This window comes from Mesoplodon densirostris, chromosome 8, assembly GCF_025265405.1.
Source record: "Mesoplodon densirostris isolate mMesDen1 chromosome 8, mMesDen1 primary haplotype, whole genome shotgun sequence".
NCBI lineage: Eukaryota > Metazoa > Chordata > Mammalia > Artiodactyla > Ziphiidae > Mesoplodon > Mesoplodon densirostris.
The window spans coordinates 80,545,469-80,564,905 of record NC_082668.1 but is presented as its reverse complement, the minus strand read 5'-3'; the positions used below and the strand labels follow the sequence as shown (position 1 = coordinate 80,564,905).

Genomic DNA, 19,437 nt, shown 5'->3' with positions numbered 1-19,437 from the left:
ATTTAATCGTTCAACAAAGTCCAACATTGGATGCATTCTTTTGACTTCTTATTTTGCTCCTGTTACAAGCGCATACTTTGGCCTTCTTACCCTTTCTTGTGGCTAACTAAAGTGAAGCCTGTCAACAGTTGCCAGTTAAAGGATTATGGGAAGCATAATTCTACAGAGCTACCTCCATTACTATAAGCAACACCTACATACTCTTAACTGTACTTATTATTAAAAAATATTTAGAAGGGCCAGAAAAAGCATTTAGTTCAAGAGTAGGTGCTCAATATATGTTTGTTGACTGGAATATCTTATTATCCTGAAATGTTGTAAACCAAATTACTTCTAAAATTTGCTTTCTTATCTTGACATATCTAAATTCTGGCACTTTGAGGAAAATCACCTCGAAATGCCAACTTAAAGAGACCCCTTTGTGTTCCTGTTACTAATATGCTTTTAAAATAACAACCTAGTTCAACTCCTGACATAGTGTTAGTTTTCATTCCCTTAACCAATCTCTTTCATCCTAGTTAACCAATCATTACATAAACAGTATATCACTAATTGAAGCATTTGGGTTTCACGACATCACTGTCTTCTTATAAACATTTTACTGGACAGCTGTGTACAGTTGATGTAAATATACAAAGTCTGTCTAAGCACCAAGATACATTCAAATATCAGTACAGAGGGTGTATAATAACACTGACTCAAATACTTTTGTGAGAAGTGGCAATTTTATTACAAAAAACAGTAATATTAAAATACATATTTGAAATCTGGAGTAAAATAATTTCCTCTCTTCCATGATAAAAGAAAAGCAGTAATAATTGTGAGTATATAACAGAGTTAACTAGATTTAAATTTTAGTGTTGGCAGTTTAAACAAAAAGTACAATTGATTAATATGCACCACTCTAATGGGAAATTGATATGGATATAAATAAAAGATTATTATGTTAAAGATACTTTAAATTAAGATCTATAAAATAGTAATAGACTCAGAAGCAATTTAGCTTCTAAATTTGATGAGCCAATCTTCTACTGCCAATTTATTTTCAAAGTCCATACTTATCCTTCTCTATTAGGAGCTATTAGTTCGGATTTGAGCTTTTCATAGAATTCAGTTGGGACCCCAATCACTGACTCAGCAAAAGTAGGAAGAAAAGAAAATCACATAGAGCAAAAATAAGCAGATATATTTTAGACTTTATTATGATAGCTGAATGTATAAAAAAAGGTGTTAAGTAGTAATGATTGAGATAAAAGTAAAAATTTGAAATATGCAACCAAAATTTCACTTCCCTTTGTTATTATCGACAACTCAAGAATTTTGTATTTCTCATAGTAGCTTTATTAAAACAAATAAAACAACAAAATGTTTTTAAAAACCCATTTTAAGAAATATCCTTTGAATCCTAAACTGTAACATGGCCTTCAAAACAAACGAATTTCTTTGCCTTTCTGCCAAAATATCAATTATCTAACCTTATGCCCCACGTCTTGTGACAGCTCAACACCAATTCTCCTGCATTTTTTAAGCTGAATACTTTTCCATCAAGTTGTAATCACATACCAGCTGTTTCCCTTGCTGTAGCCTAGAAAGCAAATGCACAATGCAGGGTGCCATCTACTGAAACATGAATGCACAGACTAGTAAAAGAACAAGCAAGAGATGTAATGGAGAAAAAAATAACAAGCATTAGAACTGATGCACTTCACAGCTCCACAGGAATTCTACTTGCAATAAATGAAATTGTTTAATCTGTTTCATTAAGTAGTAACTATAACTGTGACTATGATGTGAAATAAGGTACAATGTAGAACATAAGTGAGTTTATAATTAAAGCTTATTGTCAGAGATGCCTAGTTTTCTCCACTACTAAAATATACCACAGCTTGACTATTGCCTTCTTTGTATGCTGATTTAAAAGTCTATAACCTATAAAAGTACTTATAAAGCCAAAGGGTATTAATCAAGTTGTTGGTGTCTTTTGGTTTTTGGTAAATTAAATATCTCAAGGCAAAGAGAAATCAAACAAATGTCTGCAAGTTATATTAGACACTTTTACCAATCTGCATTTTTTATGAGCTTCTGTTTATTGTAACAATTACATATTTTCATTTGCCTTCAGGCATTAAACACCTTTTTTTTAAACTTAAAGAATCATTTTGTAATAGAACCTGAATAAAAGGGAGGGTAGGAGTGGATTGGGGTGGGGGGCTGTAAGTAGTCTGCAAGCTTTAGAAACATGAAAGTATTTGATTAGAATCATACATATGTAGAGACTGTTTAAAAAATATATTAGGCTGCAGATTAGAAAACAAAACCAAAACCAAAACCAAACCCTACAGATCTACGTACTGTATAACTGAGAATGTAATAGAAGTATTATTTGAAAGACAGTTCGCTTATTTTCAGAAATAGAAACATACAATGTGATTATTTACTTATAAAAAAAATCATGCATTCTTGCAAAGATAAGTATGATACACACAAACTTTTTGATAAAAAAATGCCACCTGCTTCACAGAATGAAATTTAATAAAGAATCCTATTATAACAATGATACCGAGTTAAAAGCTTTGAATAAGGGACTAAGTAAGAAAGTGACACACACTAGATATGGATAAGGTTTACATGTATTTTAAAATGTGCCATAAATTTTAAGGTACTTTATAATAGAGCTTCACCATATTCATCTTTTAAATTTCATGTCATTTATTACAGGACTTGGATATTTTTATTGAAAGCTTAACTTCGGCTAGTCATTAGTTTAAAAAAGGTGTCTGATAATCTGAAAGCTGCGTATCTGTGCATGCATGGCAAAATGTGTGTTCACACTTAATATATTTGTTAATGCAAAACAGTTACCTGCTGCGGTCCTCGGATAGCTTTTCCTGGGGAATCGAGTGAAGGAAAAGGTGCATCAGATGGGTCCTGAAGTGGGAATGTATTTACATATAATGCATTATGGTCTCCAGGTGGCAAACACGGAGCTCTATCCAGAGTTGTCCTGATACAAGTATTTACAAGATTTGAGGGTTTTGTTTTGTCAGTTGTTTTAAGGTTTTGTATAGCTGAAGCTATGGGGTCAATTCCCTGAATTTCAAATAAAGTTTCTTCTGTTTTGACAAAGTTTCCCGGGTTGTCTCTGGGCTTCATATTACATTTATCCTGGCACATAGCCTCACATGAGGCAGGAACAAGGACACTGGGTCTTTCTGGAGTGCTATGTAAGAAAGTAGAGTCACTGTCCGTAGGTGGAAACTTGACATTGAATTTAGAAAGTGATTCAAAAGAGGTGTCTTCCTCATCTTGGCCCAGTCCTCTTGGTGCGACAGATGTGATGCATGGTGCACCTCTATTTATATCATCTTTTGCCTGAGGCTTAAATAGCACTTCTTGTTTATCTGTTTTATCCGTACACTGTATAGGCACAGAGCACTGTGTCTCTGCAGGGGAAAAAAAAACAAAAGGAAAACAGTCGCATTTCAATCCTTCTTAAAAATCTGAACGTTCAATTAGCTTTGGATAGATGAGTATTTTTTCTACTGGCTTTTACAGCAACTGAAGACAACTCGGATTTTTTTACATTTGCTACCACCTTACACAGAAATATTAGCAGTCTTCAGTGGGTGAATTGGAACGTAGCTTATTAGTCACAGTTTAACTACTTTGTCTTTTCCTAGGTCCTTGTGCTGTAAGCCTTGCATCTTGTTCACAGTTATACTGCTCTATACTTAAAAAACATTTGCTTGTAGTGTATACATCTAAACATTTTGTCAGTAATGGAAGCTGCAACTATGAGCTTGCTTAGACAAATAAGTTATTAAAAGGGAAAACCCTTACCAGGCACATATATAGTATACAGGTTATGAATCTATATGAATTAGGTCATTTACTCCCCCTAATATCTCTGTGTGACAAAGTGTATCACCAATCAGCTTAGCCATTGTCTACTCTTAATACTATGTGAGGGCGTGGTGGTGGCGGGTGCTGGGAGAGAGAAGACTGGAGGCAAAAGAAGGATGAAATTTTAGGATGCATGTTCAGAAAGCTCTATGTGAATATATGATTTTCTCTTCTTATTAGAAAAAGACCTCTGTAGATAACAGGTAGATATCAGGTAGATACCAGGACCTCTGTAGCTCATTTATCTAGAAGCCACTTATCCAACAAATTCAGCTCTCTAGGACATAGGCAAAAGCTAGAAAGTAAATAGTGCTTTTCAGGAGTCAGGCTAAGAGCCACAAGGCCCACAGATGAATTTTGCTCTTATTCTCATTTTAGATTTATTCTAACAAGCTTGATGATGTCTCCCTAGTTCATAGCTGGTAACAAGCAGCAAACTATAAGGTATGGATATGAGTTATTGAAAGCAGATATAGATATCAATAAGAGCTGAAAGCACGAGAGGAGACAAGAAAAACAAAAAAGCAGATATAAGAACTCAGAAAACACTACAGTCTAGTGTAGAGCCAACAAGGGCTACATTTTTCAATGCAAAAAATCAATGATCAAAGCACTCTCCATGTTGATGATACCGAGACATTAGAAAAAGCTAGATTATATTCCACAATGTTACTTCAAGAAGACAGTGAGGGACTTCCCTGGTGGTGCAGTGGTTAAGAATCCGCCTGCCAATGCAGGCAGGGGACACGGGTTCGAGCCCTGGTCCAGGAAGATCCCACATCTGTGGAGCAACTAAGCCTGTGCACCACAGCTACTAAGCCTGTGCTCTAGAGCCCTCGAGCCACAACTACTGAGCCCACGTACCCTAGAGCCTGTGTGCCGCAGCTACTGAAGCCCACGCACTCTAGGGCCCACGTGCCACAACTACTGAGCCCGCATGCCACAACTACTGAAGCCCACGCGCCTAGAGCCTGTGCTCTGCAACAAGAGAAGCCACTGCAATAAGAAGCCTGCGCAGCACAACAAAGGGCAGCCACCTCTCACCGCAACTAGAGAAAGCCTGTGGGCAGCAACGAAGACCCAACACAGCCAAAAAAAAAAAAAAAAAAAAAAAAGACAGGTTGGAGGTTGGTAATGTGTATATTTTCATTAAATGGACAAAGGGTAAACATTTTATTTTAAACTAGCACTTTAAAAAAGTAGTCATCAGTGAAGTTATACATTAACCAACGATGCTTATTTGAGCAGACAGGGTATACAGAGCACTGCGCACAGTGTCTGTCCAGATTTGTAGGCACTGAACAAATGTCAGTTCTCTTCCCTTCCTTTGGTCTTTGCAGTCTTGTGACACTTTGCTCTCTTTTGCCACAGCACATTCCAACACAGATGTTTTCTGTTTGGACATGATAGTACAATGCCAACAGCTTCTTTGGTTCACCCTGTTATATGCCTACTAACCTCTCTTTAGTATGTACCATCTTCTCTCACTGGATTACAGCAGCCTTTGAACCACTTCCTTGCCTCTAAATTTTTCTCATATCCACTCTATTGTCTACACTGCTTTCCCCAATCCTCTCTTAGTTTTTCTAAAATACAAATCTGGTCATGTTACCTTTTTAATAAAACCTTTTCATGGATCTCCAAGACCTTCGGCCCTAAAACTCATATAAAGCTGTGCATGACTGGCCCTTTGTCACCTCTCCACGCTGTCATCTTTCACCACATCGGCTCTACTCCTTACTCCAGCTGTAATGAACTTCGGTACAGTTGTCCAAACAGCCATGCTCTCTTGTCTTTGGGCCTTTGCACATGCTGTGCAGACTACCTGAACTTCCCCCTTCCATTACTCTTTGCCTGACTCTTATTTGTCCTTCACTTCTTGGCTTAGGCATTAATTTCTCTGGATGGTTCTCTCTGGTTTCCCAAGGCTGGTTTAGTCATGACTCTTGGGTGCCCTGAGGACTATACACTGCATTGTATTTGCAAATATACCTCTTTCTCCCATTAAAGTAGGTTTCTTGAGGTCCTAAACTATGTTTTGTTTCCCACTTATCTCCAGTACCCTGCCCAGTGCCTGCACATAGTATGCCTTCAATAAATGCATTCTGAATGAATCTGTGTTCTCCTTCCCACAGAGCCTAGCATAATAATATACATTTACTAGATAATCTGTCTGTAACTAGGAGTGGTACAGTAATTGAGACCAAGCTCAACTGCTGTCATTTTTCCTGGTAGTAGACATAAGAGTGGCAGGAAATTCTAGGAAACAGTGCTTTCTTTGTAGATTACAACACCTGAGAAGGAGGAAACACTTATCAAAATGTTCTTCAGTAGAACAGGAGAATAAAGAATCTGCTGCTGCTGCTAATAACAACTATTAACATACAGCACTTCTATGTGCCACACACTTATAACCATTGTTTGTGCATTAATTTAGGGGTTAATTCCAGGGCTACACAGCTAATGAATGAGTGACAGATCTGGAACTGGAACCCAGGCAGCCTAGAGCCTGTGCTCTGAACCATTATGATAAATTGAACATGCTGGTTTCTACATTATAGAGAAGAGTCTCCAAAATGACAGAAATGTGCTTTGAATTTCTTTTCCAGTAGTAGATATCCCCTTTGTGAACAAAACATGGAAAACCCAAACAGGTGTAATAAAGCATATATTTTCTTTTAGTATAGCTAGCTGGCATACCTCAACACATTAAAGTAATCTTTTGAATTAATCTGTTCAAGCAATGAGAGTTACTATTTACAAAAAAAAAATTTTTTTTAAACGTTAAGATTTCTAAGGTTACTAGAAATTCAAGCTCAGAAAACTTAAAAATCAAACAAGGTGCATGAAAGCACTTGTCATTCTGACACTATACTAAGAAACATAATCAGGTGAGCTAATTGTCTTTCTAATTTGTTTACTTCAAGACATGTATTCCTGCAAGGAAAAAAAAGTAAAATGAGAAAATTTTTTAGGTTTCTAAATTTTAAGTATAGGCTGTTCATTTGGATGACTTTTCAGTTTAATTACCTTGTATACTGACAAAAGAAAAGGATCTGAGGGTTGTTTTAACCTCTAGTCCTATATTCTTGTCTCCTGATTGCCACTAAAATATGATCCTACTTCATGGACCAAAGAGTACTATTTTTTTGAAGCCACAATTACTTAAACATACATTTTACCTTTGTCCTTTCTCAAGACTACTGTCATGTGGATGAGAAGCAAAAAAATAAAGAAAATGTACAATTCTACTAACTCAGCAATTTATGAATTATATCTGTTTACTTAAAAGGAAAAATCAAATTTTAACAAAAAAATAACACAGGGGACAATAATGTTAAATAAACTCTTTCCAGCTGTATTATGCAAATCACATTTAAAATAGTTCTTTTCCATTTGTATTCAATGTAGTTTTCACTCTTAAAAAACCTGAATAGGCATCTTTTTCCAAAATATTTCTTTTTCTTTCTTTCCCCCTTTGATCTACTACTGTCAGAAGCATAATATTTGATATTGTGGTTTGTTTGGAGCCAGCAAAACTCCACTGGAGTCTGTAGCACAAAAGACCTAAAACATTTCAAGAATAATGTTGTATTTATTATTTGTGACACAGTTAATATAAAACATAAGAATAATGTTAGGAAGCAGTTTTAGTGGGAAGGAAATTGAAGTTAAACACTCAGTATTCTAGTTGACAGATACATACTCAGATTTAGACTTGTGCAATTTAAAAATGGTCAAAGTATTAAGCCATTGATAACGGGGTAGGTTCTTTGTGTAACAATGAATATGTCACCATTACAATGTTTTGATACTACGCTGATGTTCAAAAAAGCATGATTAATTTTAGGTACTACATCTCTATAGCTAGTAGATTTTAAATAAAGATAATTCTTTTATTGGTACTTCAGAAGTACCTAGTGTCTTTAGCCTGCACAAAAGATCAAATTCTCAAGAAAATGACAAAAATTAAGGTGGAAACATTAGAGTTCCTTTTGGGGAAGCAGAGGGAAGGGAGGGGAAGAAGTAAATTATGTCGACAAAGGTTGTTTTGCTTCTCCAATAGCACACTGTGTACCTTTTCTGAAAATAAAATGGTAGTAGTAAGCAAAAAAGTGAATTTACCCTATAAAATGATTTTTTAAATAGCCTAGCTATAAGAGCTGTAAGAAGTGGAAAGTGATCTTTAATTAAAGGAGTGTTAGCACTGCTGCAACATCTTTCAGAGTAAAAACTGTAAATCACAGCTCTTGGGAACTGTAGGTAGAATATCTCAAATCACAAGGGTAAAGGAGAATTTATCATTATAAACCATCAGTTTACCTTCCTTTTGTTTACAGGGGTGCATGGTAGCCAGATTCAATCCCTGGTATTTTGCTATTCATATCGAACTACTGAGGCAAATACCAGGAAGCCAGTCTGGGGTTTTAGGGAAGGGTGGAGCTTCTAAAAAACACACTGCAATATATCTGTAAAACAGATATTCCTTTTAAGTTATATTTTATACTTAATTTGTACTTTGTACCTACAACAGAACTGGTCTCATGAAATGTGAAATGTTTATTTCTTCAATCAAATTACAAGAATCTATCCATGGTGTCCAATTAACTTTCAGGCAGAAGTTAAAAACAAACCTAATATTATAATTTTACTTAGCTCATATGTGATAGTGTAGCTTCAAGGTTGCTTACTAATATACAAATTAATGTTTAATAAGACCCCCAAATAGCAACTGAAGACTTTGAGAGATATATCCTATATTTATTTTTCCAAGGTGGGACTTCTCATTAAGATGATTAGTAATTATGTCATTCAGTTCAATCTACATAGTGCCACATAAAATAGAGAGGGAAAAGGCCAATAATTATATAATGCAATACATTACAGAATTTAAACAGTACTTACCCATTATAAGTGGTGAGAAGCGCAAGTTATAGATCCTCAGCACTTAATAAGCATTTAGAAACATATTCACAATCAAAAATAAATCCATTTCAACCAATAAAATTAATATTACTGTACATTAAATCAAACCTTACCAGTTACAGTGGCTGGTACATTAAGTTTGCTTAAGTGGTCTTTTTGTGCTTTGGCTAGCATGCATATTCTATGAAATTCTTCTTTCAGATCCCGGAAAGTCTTCTCTATATAACCTCTAAAAATAAATCAACATTTTAAAATGTGAGGCTATATCTTCAAATTTTAAAAATCATGATTGAATTTACATAGCACTTTTTAATGTACCACAAAATAATTACTGAAAGGTTCAAGTTAAAGAAAAATCATTTTACATTCCTAGAAAATGTTTCCTAAAACAACTTTAATATTTGGAGAGCCAGGTACAAAGTAAGTGATAAATGAAAGTTCTAATACATAAATGTAGCAAAGACTAGCACACCTACTTATTCATGTATCACACTTATGCTGGCTGTCTCATTCTTACATTAATAATTTCAGTGTATTGACTTTTTGTCCGCTGAGAACATCTTAAATAGAAAAAATTAAATATTCCTCACTTTGATAAGGTTAACATTAAGAGCCATCCATATAAAGCAATGTGGCCATAGTACTTGTTCTATTGAAACAGGAGAACTTCAGAGAATTCAGTTTTTAGACCCATCTCTGCTATTAACTGTATGACTTATTTAGGTCATTTTAACATGGAGGAGCCTTGAGTTGGTCTCTTCTAGTTTTAAAAGGCTGCTTTTTCTTACAATTGCTAAAAATTTAAAATATGTACATAAAAATATATTTCAATATTTATAATTTGTAGGGTTGGCAAAAAAGGATATAGAACTACCTTTCATGGAATAAAGGAATGCCAAGACTCCTTGGTGAAGTTTCTTTTCTTGGAGAAGAAACCTCTTGTCTTCCTGCCTTAAAGATATAAAATGATTACCACTTTAAATTGCTTCTAAACTCAAATGAGAATGGGTTAACAGAAAACACAATAGAAAATTTATCTTCCTCAATGAAAAATAAGTTTAGTTAGCTTACAGATATATATATATATATATATATATATATATATATATGGTACAATACATTTTTATTTTTAAATGAGAACATTCAGGGAAAAAGGAAAATGAAAAATAAGATGAAGACAGGAAGAATTCTGGTAACTTCTTCAATTACTATTTCCAGTATTGCTAATTCAAGAAATTTCCTCAAATTCATATTTGGTGAAATTGCTACTCTGATCACCAAGCATCTGACATGACTAGAAACTTTAAGAAAAATATCCGTGTGAGTTTACTTTTTTTTCCATTGTTGGCCTATACATTTAAATCAATGTCTTTGTATTTTGTTATAGATTCTTTGCTGAGAAATGCGGCTGTATTAGAGGAATAAAGAAAACCAAGTTACAGCTCCTTAGCATTTAACAAACATTTTAAAGATAGTGCAATTATGTATTTAAGCTCCTTTAACACAAGTTCCTGCCACCACCCTGTGGCTTCCACTGGTATTACATTCATCATGACACAAAAGTCAACATTTAGATTTTTAAAAAATCTTCAGTCATACCTAGAGAACTTTGTGTACCTTTTAAAACTACAAATTGATAAATCCAAATATTTGAAGAAGTCCTAATATTATTCAATCATTTATAATTCGGCCAAAACTGTATAGGGTCTTATTTAAGTTCAAATTCAAACCAGTGTTTTATATTAGGTGACTTTTTAGATTTTATTCAATTAAGGTCATTGTAGCTCTTACTAAAATGGATGATTTTACTTCATTGTTTCTTATCATCTGAGTACATCTCCCTTATAATCTTGCTTTTCAAAAGGTTCTTTCAATTTCTTAAGAGTCTTATTTGTTCTTTAGGGAAAAAACCTGATTCCAGTTTGTTTCTCTTAAAATTAGTATCTTCTCCAATTTCTTCAGTTTATTGCTCTACTTTTTCAGCTTTTTCTAAATACTAGTGTTTGCTTACCATTTCTAAAGTAGTGTATTACTTTACAGTAATTAGTAAAATATAATCTTAGCAACCCAAACAATTTTTTTTATATATTATGTCATTAGACTTAGGTAAAATAAAGATCATTTGCTGCTGCATACTTTTTGTCTGACAAATATTTAGGCCATGTCTTCTTCTGGATTAAAACTGCTTTATTGAGCTTTATAAAGCAGTCATATCAAAAGACATTTTCACATTCACAGTTTGTTTTTAAAAGTGGTAGACAAGGCTTTTCTTTAGTGTTATGTGCAATCAGAACACTCAATGGATTTTAGTGTGGACTAGGAAAAAAGGCAACATTTTAAAGCTAACCAATCATTCAGGACGCTATAAGTATAAAAACAAACTCTTAAAAGGTTATATTATATTAAATCTATAGCAACAAAATCAGAGAAGAAGTAATATTAAGAGAACAGAAACATTTGACAATTTAAGATATTAAATAAATAATAAAACAAGTGATTAATAGAGTAATTAATCTTTTAAAATTTACTATTTGAAGTTCTCAACATGAAATAAAAATATTCTATTAGGAGCTAGAAAGAACCAAAAAGAAGTGCTTCTGTAATTTTAGTCTGAAAATGAAGATAGTTACAGAAAACAGTAATGAAGACTACTCCGATTTTCAAAGTACTGATTTTGACATAACGTAGGAATGATTGCTTCTGAAGTTAAAGAAGCCTAAAAACTAAGGGGTGGGGGTGGGGGTGGGAAAGAGGTGAAGGAAAAGGCAGGAGAAGAATGATAAATTTTAGCTGGCTCGCCAAATAACTGGTGTTGACTTACTTCTGTGACGTTTAGATTTGATAACTGGTGTGGGTGAATTTATCTGGAAAAGATTTCTTGCTTGTGTTGGCAGGGGGTAAAAGGAGGACTGACTTATTGAGGAATTTCTATGAAGTATCTAAACTAAGGACTTCAAGCTTCTTTGGGGTTAGGAACAGTTCTGCTTACTATCATTTTTGTTATCATTATTGAAGAGACATATTACTGATTGTACTGAGCAATACATTGCACCTTCTACCATTTGCACCAAATAAGTCTATTGATATATTTCAAATGAAAGTTTTATGTCCCCACATCCTAAGAAAAAATTTCGAAAGAGACCATAACATGTTAGTTCAAAAAAAAGCAAAGCAGTTCTCTGACATTTTGAAGTAGGGTTTATCTAAAATGGGTATAGAATGTTAATATTATTTTCCACTGTAGCAATCGAACACAACTTTCTGAAAAAGATCATTTATTTTTTCAAAGGATTTAGGGTTAGTATAGCTAACAGCAACTCCAACACTTCCCCCAGAAACTCAGACTTTCTTTTAAATGCTAAATGATCTTACCTAATGAAGACTACTCGGTTTGCTGAGCATCCCAGAGAGTAAGTAAACATTAAAAGAGATAATTTGTATTTTTCAAATATGATCCAGGTGGACCCCGCACTGAAGGAAGTTGAAGTTATTACAACTTCAAATAAGAAAGCAAGAGAATTCTGAACATTATATTTTAGGAGATTTTAACATTAAATCATTCAACAAATGAATTTATTTTGAGGTACTAAAACTTAAAATACTTAACATTATAAACTGTTCCAAGTACTAGTTTGGAAATGGCGAACTTGTGGAATGAATACTGAAATAAGAGTTTTACACGTCGTACTTTTCATTTACACTTCCAGTATGGCACTGGGTAAGTCATTCAACTAAATCATTAAGATAAACCCATTTGAAGCAGTTGGAAGACGTTGTGAAATGATTCCTTAAATTTCCTCTTATGTAAATTGGGAGAATTTGTTTTAGTGTAAATCAATTTAAGCTTCTCATAGATGTGTATTATATATAAAAAATGTTCTGTTCAAGACTTAGTTGAATATGCAATGATATTTAAGAAGGAGAAAAAACAAAAAGTGGCTAATATTTAATTAGTTCAAAACCTTCTTATTCTTAATGCAGCGATAATGGAAAATGTTTTTGTGTTGGAATCCAAGATCTGTTAGATACCAACATTTCAAAGAAAGAAATGTATATTTTCCCCAATGCCTGCCTTTTTAATATTTGGTACTAAAAGTGAAAGTATTTTTTTTTTTATAAATCAATGTGAAAAATACAGAAATGATTCACAATAGCCAAGATATGAATTCAATTCTAAGTGTCAATTGATTATGGATGAGTAAAGAAAACGTGGTATATATACAATAGAATATTGTGTACACACACACACACACACACACACACACACACACACATACATTTTAAGGCCGAACACATCAGCTTTAAAAAAGAAGGAAATCCTGTCATTCGAGACAATATGGATGAACCTGGAGGACATTATGTTATGTAAAATAAGATATGGCAGGCACAGAAAAACAAATATAGCATGATCTCACTTATATGTGGAACCTAAAAAAGTCAGACTCATAGAAGCAGAGTAGAACGGTGGTTGCCAGGGTTTGGGAGGTAGGGGAAGTAGGAAGATGTTGAGTACAAAGTTTCAGTCATGTAGATGGATAAATTCTGGAGATCTAGTGCATAGCATGGCAACTATAGTTAATACTACTGTATTGTATACTTGAAATTTGCTAAGAGTATAAATCTTAAATGTTTTTACCACAATAAAAAAGAAAAATAACCATGTGAAGTGATGGATATGTTAATTAGATTGACTGTGGTAATCATTTCATAATGTATACATATATCAAAACATCATGCTATACATTGTAAATGTATAAAATTTTAATTTGTCAATTTATAGCTCCAAAAAGCTAGGGGAGAAGAAGAAATGCAATAAAAATTTTTAATCAGAATCATGTTTTTTCTTAAAAATTTTAAGCAACTAAAGTCAGCAAAATTAAATTGAGTTATGGAACTTTTAAAGATAATTCAATTCAAACTCATTAATACCTCTCATATGGAAGGAATCTAAACTTTATTTATTTATTTATTTATTTTGACATTGTACCAATTTATTTGATTGCCTGAAGCCATATACTTCAAAAGGAAATTAAAAACAGAAACGTTCTCTTCTTTATGGTATATAAGATAAAACAACCTCTTAGTTATTTTTTCCATTTTTTTTTCCCGGAATCTAAACTTTAAAAGGCTAATACTGAATAAAGGTGGTAAGTCTTCAATGATACACATTTAACCTATAGCAATGACTATCGCTTTATTCCAGGGTTCATATCAAAGATTCTCTCTAAAATTTAGTTGAGATCCTTTCATGCAAAAGGAATATTTATTTTCAGGTGGCTCAGGCAACTGAGTGTAGCCAATATTTGATTTCGTTTCTGAGATTACGCTTTTAAAACAGAAAAGAGCTATGTTCTTACTTGGAACAATGTCAACCAAGAAGTTAGCCCAGGTGAGATGGGATGGATTAGTAAAGGGAATATAAACTGTGGAATAGTTATAAATACTAACTTAATAAAATTTACTACAGGAAAAGAAAAAATGAGTAGTGGAAAAAGAAAGTGAAAATAAGGATTCACTTATCACTTAGATTTTTGAAACTAAGAATGAAATGTTAAAGGAGAAACTGAGGTTGAATTTACCAGTTTTATATATATTGAAACAAAAATGTTACAGTGAAGTCAAGCATTGAATATGGCTGAATTAGGGAGAAAGTGAAAAAAGGGCTGAGAAAGTGAAGAGCTTAAGGTAGAAAATAGGAACAGAAAAAAGTTACAAGAGATTTGATAAGAATATAAAAGCATATTAAAAAAGAAGTTTGAGGACAAAAGGTAATTTTAAAAAATACACAGAAATTGTATTTATAAGAACTTATGGCCATGTGAAATCTGTGGTTCTCTCACCCTCAATAATATTACTGAAAATCTAGAAAAGCAAGAGGAACACAAATCCTAGGAGCCTTGTCTGTTCCGCATGACACAGTGTGCTAGGCAAATCCACTGCCAGTGCGGGAACAATTCCAGGGCAAAATGGGATCCATCCCAGAGTTCTGAAGGAAGAGGCAAGAAAATAAACATTATAAAAATAAAATTAAATATCCCAATTACTTCCAAGTCCTTTACAAGGTTTTGGTTTAATGTAAATCCCCCAAAACTTCTATCAATTCAATGTTACAATAAAACATTAAAAAAAGTTATCTTTCTGATTAATTTTCTTAATAGGAAGAAATATCTAATTGTGGAAATGCCTTTTTATGCAAAATAGAAAAATAACTTAAGTGACTAATTTTAAAAAGTAAGGTTTTCCATACTTCCTTCACCCCTTCTCTGAACACTACTTTAAAATGAAATGATTTGGGAAAATCCTTTTCATTAACTACTACTTTTTTGTCATACCACTACCATGGTGAACAGAAAATATCTTCATGAAAATAGTTGTTATTTAAGCAATTTGCATATATTAATTATTTAACTAAATCCACATAATCTTGTGAATTAAGTACTTTAATTTGATTTTAAAGATCACTATAGTTACTAAGGCTCTGGAGAGATCAAATATTTGTCTACAGTCTAGTAGGTGGAGTAGCTGCAACTGGAACCCAAGCCTTACCGCCTCAGGCTCTTAACCTCTCAGTTTACGGGTCCCGACTGCTAGAGAAGTGAAGTAGTAGGGTTATCTAGCATGGTGAGGAAGATATAGAAGGGTAACATTTACACACTGTACCAATGCAAACTACTTTTTTTTTTTTTTTTTTTTTTTTTTTTTTTGCGGTATGCGGGCCTCTCACTGTTGTGGCCTCTCCCGTTGCGGAGCACAGGCTCCGGATGCGCAGGCCCAGCGGCCATGGCTCACGGGCCCAGCCGCTCCGCGGCATATGGGATCCTCCCAGACCGGGGCACGAACCCGTATCCCCTGCATCGGCAGGCGGACTCCCAACCACTGCGCCACCAGGGAGGCCCCAAACTACTTTTAAGACTCTAAAACCTGTCTGTCATACAACAAATATATTTCTCAGTGAGGCATAGTTATAAGCCAAGTTTTGATGTTTAAATACTGCCTAGGGAATGGCCTTTGGTATGGCCCTTTTTGTGCTCAAGAATGTCCAAGAAGAAATTTACACCCCCAAATCACCCTAGATAGACTTACTCAAGTTCTGCCAAAGCAGTTTATGTGTTAACAGAGGCAATTTGGCAATAGCTTCTTAACCAGAATTTCACAGTTTAAATATTTCTCAAACTTGTCATTAAAAGTTAACCATTTGACAAAGCATGACAGTGGAGTACCTTACTGTTAATGCTATCCTCTCGAAACCTTAATTCTCTTCCTGCCTTCCTAACTACCTCCTAATAGACGACTGGGCATATATAGTAGCTGACTTAAAATCCTTGACTGATAATCTCAATATCTGCATCATCTCAGGGTTGGTATCTGTTCCCTTGAAACTGGGTCATATTTTCTTGACTCGCCATATGTTGAATAATTTTGGACTGTACCCAGAACATTGTGAATATTATGTTGGGGAGATATTCGGTTATATGGTGCCAAAGAGTGTTGATGTTTTTGTTTTTGCAGGAAATTAAGTTGGTTAGACTCAGACTCCAAACTGTCACTCCTCTGAAGAGCAGCAGCTCAGATCTCAGTTCATTCCTTTATGCTTCAGCTGCAAACTGTTTTCAGTTTGCCCACACATCCTTGGTTTTAGGGAGAGCCAGAGACGGGCTGAGTTTAAACACAGAACTTCAGGTTTACTTTCTCTGGCTCTCTCCTTTATGGGGCTCCTTCCTTCTCTGGTGACTGTGGTTATTCTGGGCTCATTTTCCTTTCTGGTTCTTCCAGCCAGAATGGTGGTGGGCTTTCAATTGGAATTTTAGCCACTGGAATTGTGGCCACCCTCAGGACAAAACCACAGAAAACTTGGAATCTCACATTAGTGACAGTGCTTCACAGTAGTGAGCAGCTCCTCCTTCTTGATACCTTTTTGGCTACCAGTATAATATTTAGGTTTTCTTTTTAAGTTTTGGTGTTTTCATTGGTCCCTGTCCCTCTTAGACTAAAAATGTGGGCATTCTCTAAGGTTCACACATGGGTACACTGTTCTTCCCTCATTATACACCTTTCTTATTGTTCATTCTCGCGTTAAGTCTATTGAGTATTCATTTCCTAAAGTCTGTATCTTCAGGCCCACCCTCTCTCTTAATTCTTTTATTATTATTTTTTTTTGCAATAAGCGAGCCTCTCACTGTTGTGGCCTCTCCCGTTGCGAAGCACAGGCTCTGGACGCGCAGGCTCAGCGGCCATGGCTCACGGGCCTAGCTGCTCCGCGGCATGTGGGATCTTCCCGGACCGGGGCACGAACCCGTGTCCCCTGCATTGGCAGGCAGACTCTCAACCACTGCGCCACCGGGGAAGCCCCCACCCTCTCTCGATAGCCATTCTCAATTCTCTTTCAATCCAATATATTTTCACTTGTTCTGTTGTCTATTGTAGAGCACCACATTTTAAAATATAACATAATCAGGGGCTTCCCTGGTGGTCCAGTGGTAAAGAATCCGCCTCACAATGCAGGGGACGTGGGTTTGATCTCTGGTCAGGGAACTAAGATCCCACATGCTGCGGGGCAACTAGCCCACATGCCACAACTACTAAGCTCATGCGCCTCAACTAGAGAGCCTGTGTGACGAAAACCATGGAGCCTGCATGCCACAACTACAGGGCCCACGCACCCTGGAGCCTGCGTGCCACAACTAGAGAGAAGTCCACGTGCCGTAACAAAGAGTCCGTGCCACAACGAAGACCCGATGCAGCCATAAATAAATAAATTAAAAAAAAATCTTAAAAATTTTTTTTTAAATAATCACCTTTTCCTCAAATCTGGTTCACACTTCTAATCTTCATTTTCCTTTGTTAATGCAAGGCCATTCTCCTTAAAATAAAAAAATCTTAGGGAAAGATAAAACCTTAAAGAAACTGAAATTAAGCATTCCTAGGAATAGCAAAATTCAAAACAAAACTAGAGGTCTGATAAAGGGCTACCAACTTTTTACTTTGCCAAGAAAAAACTTAGTAAAAACAACTAACTATAAAGATCTATTATCTTCTTCATGTAAAAGAGAAATGGACATTTATCAAAAAAGTAGAAGGGAGAGTTTTAGATTCAGCTTTCTTAAAAAGTTTTCATTCTGTCCTCAGGACAAGATGAGAAACAAGAGCCGGGGACAAGAACAGGGATTCTGTGGCTGCAGCATGGGGAAAGAGGAGGAAGAGAAAATGTTCAACCAGCAGCAGCAAGAAGGAAAGCAACATTTACTGTGGCCAGTGGCCATCCAGCAGGAATACATTCTAGACGACACTTTTTAGGGAATCTGGACAAGTCAGTGACCTCCTGCACATCATTATTTGGATGAAATATAGAGGGAAACATGCTGCTTTAATGTTAAATAGTGAAGAGCAATTAGAGGTAGTAATAACAGTGGGTAAACCCATCCAATAAGGAATATAAAAATCATACCACTATTGATAAGCACAACAGGAGAGAGAAAACAAAAGATACCCATCTTGGAATTATTTGGTTTTCCAAAAGGAACTTATCAGAGAAGAAAAAAAATCATAGTTTAATGACTTACAGAATGCCTGGGAACTACCTTACAATAGTTTTATCAGGATTCTAGGATCTATCTATTTATCTTAGAGCTGAGTATCAAGTATATGGAAAGATGTCTAATTGGCAAAGAAAAAAAATCTTTCAGGGAAAAAGCTTTCATAACATGGCAAGAGTGCCTTAAGCAAGCAACAAAGACACTGAAAGAACACAGCACATTAAGTGCAAATGATAAATAAGGTGTGCCCTCCCCATCTCTCCCCCATCAAATTCTAGCAATATCTTAAAGGGGGCTACAAATTCAATAAGAGTTATTAAAATACAATATTGGGGGGGCTTCCCTGGTGGCACAGTGGTTGAGAGTCCGCCTGCTGATGCAGGGGACACAGGTTCGTGCCCCGGTCTGGGAAGATCCCACATGTCGCGGAGCGGATGGGCCCGTGAGCCATGGCTGCTGAGCCTGCGTGTCCGGAGCCTGTGCTCCGCAACGGGAGAGGCCACAGCAGTGAGAGGCCTGCGTACTGCAAAAAAACAAAAAAACAAACAAAAACAAACAAACAAACAATAAATAAAATACAATATTGGGAAACATGCTAGCTAGAGTTTCTATGGTAAAACGAAGCTGAGTAGTTTTCTTTTTTTTTTTTTTCTTTTTGGCCACGTTACGTAGCTTGCGGTATCTTAGTTCCCCAACCAGGATTGAACCTGGGCCCTCAGCAGTGAAACTGTGGAGTCCTAACCACTGGACCACCAGGGAATTCCCGCTAAGTAGTTTTCTTACTGTTGATTTGGGATCCTATAATACATTCTATGCCTTTAAAAATTACCATGAAGAATACATACTATGCAACATTTCACAGGTCTAGGGTACTGTGGAATAGCTCAAGAAATGCATCAGGCACCACACCATCTTTTAACAGCATAACCATTTGCATATGCAGGCATCCATCTGGGTCCACCTTGTGTCCCCCACCATAAGACCAATGCAAATATAATGCTCTAGCTGCTTGCTGTTCTATAAATACCAGAGACCTTTTCTACTCTGATCCAGGAGTCTCATGTCTTCTTCCAGC

General features: G+C 35.4%; 1 protein-coding gene across 11 annotated transcripts in view; it reads right to left on the bottom strand.

Annotated features, from left to right (window-relative positions):
• The window catches only part of TANK (TRAF family member associated NFKB activator), a 79,307-nt gene that overhangs the window by 4,136 nt on the left and 55,734 nt on the right, over positions 1 to 19,437 (bottom strand). For 9 of the 11 annotated variants that reach the window (XM_060106988.1, XM_060106993.1, XM_060106984.1 and 6 more), the window contains 3 exons: positions 9,704 to 9,780; positions 8,943 to 9,058; positions 2,863 to 3,443 (listed from right to left, as the gene is read on the bottom strand). In XM_060106988.1, coding sequence (XP_059962971.1) covers positions 2,863 to 3,443; positions 8,943 to 9,058; positions 9,704 to 9,780 — 774 coding nt within the window. Of the gene's footprint in view, positions 1 to 1,259; positions 3,444 to 8,942; positions 9,059 to 9,703; positions 9,781 to 19,437 lie in introns of those variants that run through there. The other 2 variants (XM_060106994.1, XR_009533223.1) reach the window with 2 other exon arrangements.